Source organism: Piliocolobus tephrosceles, unplaced genomic scaffold (genome assembly GCF_002776525.5).
Source record: "Piliocolobus tephrosceles isolate RC106 unplaced genomic scaffold, ASM277652v3 unscaffolded_26050, whole genome shotgun sequence".
Classification (NCBI taxonomy): domain Eukaryota; kingdom Metazoa; phylum Chordata; class Mammalia; order Primates; family Cercopithecidae; genus Piliocolobus; species Piliocolobus tephrosceles.
This window is the reverse complement of record NW_022308811.1, coordinates 551-8,379: the sequence shown is the minus strand read 5'-3', so window position 1 is coordinate 8,379 and position 7,829 is coordinate 551. Positions and strand designations below refer to the sequence as shown.

General features: G+C 58.5%; 1 protein-coding gene across 1 annotated transcript; it reads left to right on the top strand.

The window, feature by feature from the left end:
* Positions 1-4,578: 4,578 nt before the first annotated feature.
* Positions 4,579-7,354, top strand: LOC113221586 (fructosamine-3-kinase-like; the record flags this gene model as incomplete). The annotated part of the gene is made up of 2 exons (XM_026450909.1): positions 4,579-4,763; positions 7,203-7,354. Coding segments are annotated over exons 1-2 (293 nt in total), but the record flags the coding sequence as incomplete, so codon positions are not given.
* Between the last annotated feature and the right edge of the window lie 475 nt (positions 7,355-7,829).

Genomic DNA, 7,829 nt, shown 5'->3' with positions numbered 1-7,829 from the left:
AGGGGGTGGGACCGGCCCCTGCCCCCCAAGCCTGAGCCACAGAGCGAGACTCGGGAAAAAAAAAAAAAAAAAAAGAAAGTAGCTGTAGAATTGCCTTCAGGGGAAGAAGCCACTTGGTGAGCTTGGCAAACACCCGGTCTGAGGGTCACCCAGGGTGCCATGAACTGGGCTGAAGGGGATGGATTGATTACTTCTCTTGTTTGCTTGTTTCTGTTGTAAGTCAGGGCCCCTCAGCAGAACGCAGAACAGAACCGAGCTCCTTTAGATGCTGGTTTTTGTGTGGAGTGAGGAAGGACCATGAGTCTGGTTGTCAGTTTCCAACCTGACAGGTCCTAGACTGCCGTTTGCCAGGACTGCAGGTTGTTTACTTTGACCCTGGGAAAAAGATAACTGTTCCCAAGAAAAGTGACGTCCCAAAGTGGCGCCATCCCCACGGCAAGTGTGCCCCTCGGCTCCGCACCGGGTGGGTCCATCCCGAGGGCACCTGTGCTGCTCGACTCCCCCCCACTGGGTAGGTCCTACCGAGCGATGCGGTGGGTTTCCAGGAGGGTTTTGGTTTTGGCGGCTGCCAGGCCTGAGGCCTTCCACAGAGTCCACAACTGAAGCTGTCTGGGAAGCACAGCCTGGGCTCCTTCCTTCTGTGGTTAGTCACGCAGGAGCAGAATGGCCATTGGGCTGGGAAACGGGATGGAATGTGGATCCGTTCAGCTTTAGGGAATCGGAAGAGAAGGCTGGACGTGCAGCTCACACCTGTAATCCCCGCACCATGGGAGGAGGCCGAAGCAGGAGGATTGCTTGAGCTCAGGAGCTTGAGACCAGCCTGGGCAAATAGTGAGACCTCATCTCTAAAATAAATAAATAAACAGAATCGGAAAAGAAGAGTCTCCATTTCCTGTTCTGTATTTCATGTGAACCATCAGTGTCTAAAACCCCATAGCCCTGAGAAGGTGAACGGCTTTCGGTTCCGGATGCTGCTGCATTTGGAGAGCGTGAGGCAGCTTCCCTGGGTTGTTGGTCAGTGGAGGGCTAAACTGGAGGGGGAATTCCAGGAGGCAGGGAGAGGGCTGAGGTTGGGATATTGTTCGGACTTCCTTCATCGAGCCCACACCCAGGCCTGGGTGACGCCGGCTCCGTGGCCAGGCTCGGCTCTGTCCTGTGGTCTCCCCACACCCTGCCCGTGTCTGTGTCAGGCTCCTTTCTCGGGTCCTCCTCAACTCCTCCAGCTTGAGGTCCACATCCCACCTCCATCCACTCTGTCCACGCCTCTGCCCTGGGCTAGCGGTGGGATCACAAGCACGGGTGGTCCCCGAGACCTGACCAGCACCGCAGACCAGGCCCTGCGCTAAGATATCCAGGCAGACGGGGGAACAACGGATGGTACCACTCCCAGAACGGGAAACCAGATGGAGGGCAGATTCTTTTTTGTTTGCCACAGAGTCTCATTCTGTCACCCAGGTTGGAGGGCAGTGGCACGATCTCGGCTCAGTGCGACCTCCGCTCCCAGGCTCAAGCGATTCTCCTGCCTCAGCCTCCCAAGTAGCTGGGATTACAGGCGTGTGCCACCACGCCCAGCTAAAATTTTTTGTATTTTTCGTAGAGATAGGGTTTCACCATGTTGACCAGGCTGGTCTCAAACTCCGGACCTTGTAATCCACCCCCGCCTCGGCATCCCAAAGTGCTGGGATTACAGGCATGAGCCACTGCGCCTGGGCGATACAGGTCGTTTCAAAAAGTACTATTTGCACACCATACAATTTACACTACTCATCCTCTCAGAAACTTGGGGTCACTTAACTGCCCTGCCCTTGAATCTTCAACGGCTCTTCACCCCCCACCTAGAGGACTTCCTAGCCTGGTGCCCGCATGTCTATTTCTTCATTCAGGCACCTCTCCTCACTGAGAGACCTGAGCACTCGTACGGTTCTCTGTGTGACGCCTACTATCTGACTGTAGACTCATGAGTTGTAGGAAGGAAAATTACAAGGGGCTTTGGGAAGATAACAGAGAGGACTGACTCTAAAGTGTTGGAATTCCAAAAAACAGAACCAAGAAAACAGAGGGAGAACATCACAAAGAGCTAAAGACGGTCCCAGGATTGGAGGACCCACCAGTCCTGTTCAGGGGATGACAGGAGACTCACCCTAACACCTCCCTGGGAATTTTTCACTGGTGTCACAGAGAAGACCCTAAAAGCCTGCAGAGAGAGAACAGTTTCCACACAATAAGAACCAGAATGGCCATGAGCTTCTCTACATCAAAACTGGAGCTGGCAAGCCGTGGCACCTCCTCAGTTCCTAAAGAAATGTCTGATCTCCAAGCTGGAATTCGGTATCGAGCCAAAGTGTCAACAAGGAATAAAGAAATGTACAGACGTACGAGGGCTCACATTGGCCTATCATGAACCTTCTGTCAAGATGCAATAGCAGGGTGGGCTTCAGATGAGAAAAGAAAGCCAGGGAGTGGCACATGCCCTTTCTGCAGATACCACAGCCATCCTCCCGTCCTACCTGCTGTGCTGCGGCAGCCTTGCCACTCCTGTCACGAGGTGGCTGCTTGGCCGGGTGCCATGGCTCACACCTGTAATCCCAGCACTTTGGGAGGCCGATGTGGGTGGATCACCTGAGGCCAGGAGTTTGAGACCATCCTGGCCAACATGGCGAAACCCCGTCTCTACTAAAAATACAAACATTAGCGAGGCGTGGTGGTGAGCATCTGTAATCTCAGCTACTCAGAAGGCTGAGGTAGGAGAATTGCTTGAACCCCGGAGGTGGAGGTTGCAGTGAGCTGAGATTGCACTCCAGCCTGGGCGACCTGGCCAACATAGCGAAACTCCGTCTCTACTAAAAATACAAAAATTAGCGAGGCGTGGTAGTGCACGGCTGTAATCTCAGCTACTCAGAAGGCTGAGGTAGGAGAATTGCTTGAACCCCAGAGGTGGAGGTTGCAGTGAGCTGAGATTGCACTCCAGCCTGGGTGACAGAGACTCCATCTTAATCAATCAGTAAACCAACCTCACGCAGATGTTGGTCTCATCAAAATGCTGTAGGCTTTATCTTCGCAGAGGCTGCCTACCTCTTAGAAGAGGTGTCTCTACAAAAGTGGGCACCTGCTTGTGGAACAGAGTCGCAGGGTTCCAGCTGGGCGTGGGGAGCTTCCTGCGACACATCCTGGGAATGCAGATCCTGGCCCCATCCCGGGACCTTCTGGGGACTCGCTGCTGCACGGCTTCCTCGGGAGACTCGTGGGTTGAAGTCCCTGCCCGGTCCTGGAACCTTCCGGGGACTCCCTGCTGCACAGTTTTCTCGGGAGACTCGGCTTCCTCGGGAGACTCGTGGGTTGAGAAGGTGGGGGCTGATGTCAGAAAGACACCCTTGACATCCCCCGCCACCTCCCAGTGCAGGACCCTTGGCAGATTAATCTCTCCGTGCCTCGGTTTCCTCATCTGGAAGGCGGGGGTAGTGACCAGCTCCTTCACAGGATGGTTGTGAGTCTTCCTTGACATTTCACTTGGGTACTAGCACACAGCAAAGGCTCAATAAATGCCATTAGCCCCAAATCGCTCTTCCTGGGCCCTTTCTTATTTTATAAAGTGAACTCACCATGGGCTGAATGAAAAACCAGCAGAGAGTGGGGGGGGGGGCTTCACGGGCTCATGAGGGGGGTGGAGGGGGGTTGACCCCATGACCTGGTCCCCCAGCTCACTTTAGGCCGGGTGCGGTGGTTCACGCCTGTTATCCCAGCACTTTGGAAGGCTGAGGTGTGCAGATGACCTGAGGTCAGAAGATCGAGACCAGCCTAGCCAACATGGGGAAACCCCGTGTCTACTAAAACTACAAAATGTAGCTGGGCATGGTGGCAGTCGCCTGTAATCCCAGCTACTCCGGAAGCTGAGGCAGGAGAATCCCTTGAATCCAGGAGGCAGAAGTCGCAGTGAGCCGAGATCACACTACTGCACTCCAACCTGGGAGACAGTGAGACTCCATCTTTTAAAAACACAAAAAACAAACAATAAAAAACCTCACATCAAATGACTTCAGCGTGGACTGGGCTCAGTACCCACCTGCTCGTGTGCACGCGTGTGTACCCACGTGTATGCATGCATGGGCGCGCGTGGGCACTCCTGTGTCTCAAGTCCCTTTCCCAGGGTGTCCTGGAATCAGGGGTCCCACCCTGGGCCGGGTCAGCGCGTGCCATGGGAGCCCCCTCTCGTCAGCCTCTCTCTCAGATTGGCACCTGGCACCCCGTGCGCAAGCCCCACGTCATCACGGGGGCCGCTGGGGCCCAGCCTGGTCTGCAGTGTGGGAAGCCGGCCAGGCCTGTGACCCGCGCCCGGGCCGAGGGCCGGACCCGCGTCCGCTGCGGGGGAGGGATTCCGGGTCCCTGCAGGGAGCTCAGGCCCCAGCGCGCCCGCGAAGAGCTGCGCGGACCCCGGCTCCTTCCTTCCCCCGCATCCCGGGCGCAGGAAGACGGACCAGCGCCGGGAGCGCACGGCGAGCCCGCCCGAGGCCGCCCCTCCCGCCGCCCGGGGTCACGCGCCGCGCGGTCCCGCCCCGCCCCACAGCGCCTGGGCCTGGCTCCGAGCGAGCCGAGTCCCGCGCCCCGCGCCCCGCGCCCCGCGCCCCATGGAGCAGCTGCTGCGCGCCCAGCTGCGCACCGCGACCCTGCGGGCCTTCGGCAGCCCCGGCGCCGGCTGCATCTGCGAGGGCCAAGCCTACGACACGGACGCAGGCCCCGTGTTCGTCAAAGTCAACCGCAGGACGCAGGTGCTGGCCCGTGCGCGGGCGGGGGCTCTGCGGGGCTCTGCGGGGCTCTGCGGAGCCTGGGGAGGCGGAGGGGTCGGGGGCAGGCGCATTTCCTGGGGCTGGGCCTGGGGAGGGGGCGGCCAGCTTTGGCTCTGGGAAGGTGGCACCTGCTGGGTGGGCCCGGATCAAGCGTTCTGTGAGGGTCTGTGTCTGCACGATCCGTGACCTTCCTTTGGCCTCGGTGCGCAGGCTTTTGGGGGTGGTTTTAACTTTTCTATCCAGCAAGCGTCAGGGGAGGTGAGGCTTGGGGTCCCTGGCTCCACTTTGGGCCGCCCCTCTCAGCCCACCGTCCTCCTGGCAGTGTGGAAGAAGCAGAGACATGGCTGGGCCCCTGCCAGGGACCCCATGGGCCGGGCCAGCGTTCTCCTTCCCACAGGCCTTGCCTGTGTTTAGACCTGATTTCTATCTCTTGCTGAAAATAGTTCTGTTTAAAAATGTATGGAAGGCCAAGCGCGGTGGTTCACACCTGTAATCCCATTACTTTGGGAGGCCGAGGTGAGCGGATCACCTGAGGTCAGGAGTTCGAGACCATCCTGGCCAACATGGAGAAACCCCCCCCCCCCCATCTCTACTGAAAAATGCAATAATTAGCCGGGCGTGGTGGCACGGGCCTGTAATCCCAGCTCCTGGGGAGGTTGAGGCAGGAGAATCGCTTGAACCCAGGAGACAGAGGTTGCAGTGAGCCAAGATTGAGATCGTGCCATTGCACTCCAGCCTGGGTGACAGAGCGAGACTCCATCTCAAAAAAAAAAAAAAAAGTATGGAAAATGTTATCGGAGAAAGTGGAGAAGTTTAGGCCTTGAGAGCCGAAAGGTGGGGAAAGGCAGGCCTGGGTGCCCTCCCGGCCTGAGTGGGCTCAGGAGGCCCTGTACACTCTGGTGGGGGGACTGGCTGAGGGGCAGCAGGGGTCCTGGTGGGCAGTGCTGGCAGGAGGAACCCCAGAGCCATGAAGCCTGGGTGTGCGATCGGATCCTCCTGCACCGCTGGCTCTGCCGGCTCAGAACCCAAAACCCTCAAAGTGGGGAGTCCCACTCACAGGGAAGCAGTTTTTGGTTCAGGCTTCCCACAGGCCCTGGGAAACTTCCTCAGCTGGTCCTGAAAGCTCTGCCGGGTGAGACCCCTCCTTCCCTCCCACCCCCGTGAAGGGCCTGCCCAGGGTAGCTGCTCAGTCCTTGCAAGAGAGCAGGTGATGCCGGAGCCCCTGGGGCAGGCCCAGGAGTTCCAGCATGGTGCTCGTGAGCTCACCCTGGGAGCAGGGCTGGGGCGTGCCGGCCGCTCTCCCACCCTCCCACCTGGGGCGCTCACACCCACCCTCGGTGCAGGCTGGCCAGGGCTGCCAGGCTGGGGAGGCTGTCCCTGAGCTTTCCCTGGGGTACTTTGAAGGAAAGGGCATTCTGTTCCTGTGCACCAGTAGATGCTTTTTGGTCTCATTCATGAGGTTTGATTTTTTTAAACATGCAATTCTACACTTTGGGAGGCCGAGGCAGGTGAATCGCTTGAAGCCAGGAGTTCGAGACCAGCCTGGCCATCATGGTGAAACTCCATCTCTAGTAAAAATACAAAAAAACCCAACGGGGTGGGGTGGTGCACACCTGTAATCCCAGCTACCTGGGGGGCTGAGGCAGGAGAATCGTTGGAACGAGGAGGCGGAGGCTGCCGTGAGCCAAGATCACACCACTGCCCTCCAGCCCGGGTGACAGAGTGAGACCCTGTCTCAAAACAGACAAACATGCAATTCTGTAGGCCGAGGTACTCACAGACCACGTTCATCAATGCATGTTTTCAACCAATGTGTAGTGTACGTGAGGTGAGCGTTCACCTGACTTGCGGTAGGAATGTCTGTGGGAATATTTCAGAAACAGGAAGGCCCAGGTCCCGTGGGACGCGGGGGCCGGCCGCGTGTGCGGCACCTTTGAGCTTCCCAGCCCCTGCCTTGGACCTGAGGCCCCGCCTGATGGGCCCAGCCCTCTTCTTTCCTGCCCGAAGTGTGTGCCCAAGTCAGCTCCACCGATGTGTGTGCTGTGGCTGCCCCACCCTAAGTAAGGCAGCAAGGAAGGTGGGTAACCCGGGGGTCCAGCTCTGGACCTTAGTTCACTCACACCTCCCCACGCCCTCAGTGCTCCCTGGTGCCCACACGTGGCCTGTGCATCCTCCTGTCACAGCAGCCTGCAGACCCCACACCCCTCATGCCCCAGGCTCAGCCTCAGCTTGCAGCCTCTCTCTCCGACAGGGGCCCTTCTGCACCCTGCCCTCTGCAGTGGACGCCAGCTCCCAGCCAGCTGTCAGTGACTGAAGGTCCTTGTGACTCCCACGTGTTCACTTCCATCAAGGGCCCAGTGGGCAGAGGCCCTGGCTGAGTCAACAAGGCTGACAAGGCTCATGGCTGTGTTCTGGATGCAGGCCCGGCAGATGTTTGAGGGGGAGGTGGCCAGCCTGGAGGCCCTCCGGAGCACGGGCCTGGTGCGGGTGCCGAGGCCCATGAAGGTCATCGACCTGCCGGGAGGTGGGGCTGCCTTTGTGATGGAGCATTTGAAGATGAGGAGCTTGAGCAGGTGAGTGTGCGTGAGACCCATCTGCACACACGTGTACAGTCAGAGACTCCGGAACAGGCAGAGAGACTCCAGGACAGGCAGAGAGACTCCGAGACAGGCAGAGAGAGACTCCGAGACAGGTAGAGCAAGACTCAGAGACAGACTCCAAGACAGAGCGAGAGACACTCAGAGACAGGCAGAGACTCTGAGACAGGCAGAGCGAGACTCCGGGACAGGCAGAGCAAGACTCAGAGACAGACTCCAAGACAGAGCGAGAGACACTCAGAGACAGGCAGAGACTCTGAGACAGGCAGAGAGACTCCGGAACAGGCAGAGAGACTCCGGGACAGGCAGAGAGACTCTGAGACAGGCAGAGAGACTCCGGGACAGGCAGAGAGACTCCGGGACAGGCAGAGAGACTCCGGGACAGGCAGAGAGACTCCGGGACAGGCAGAGAGACTCCGGGACAGGCAGAGAGACTCCGGGACAGGCAGAG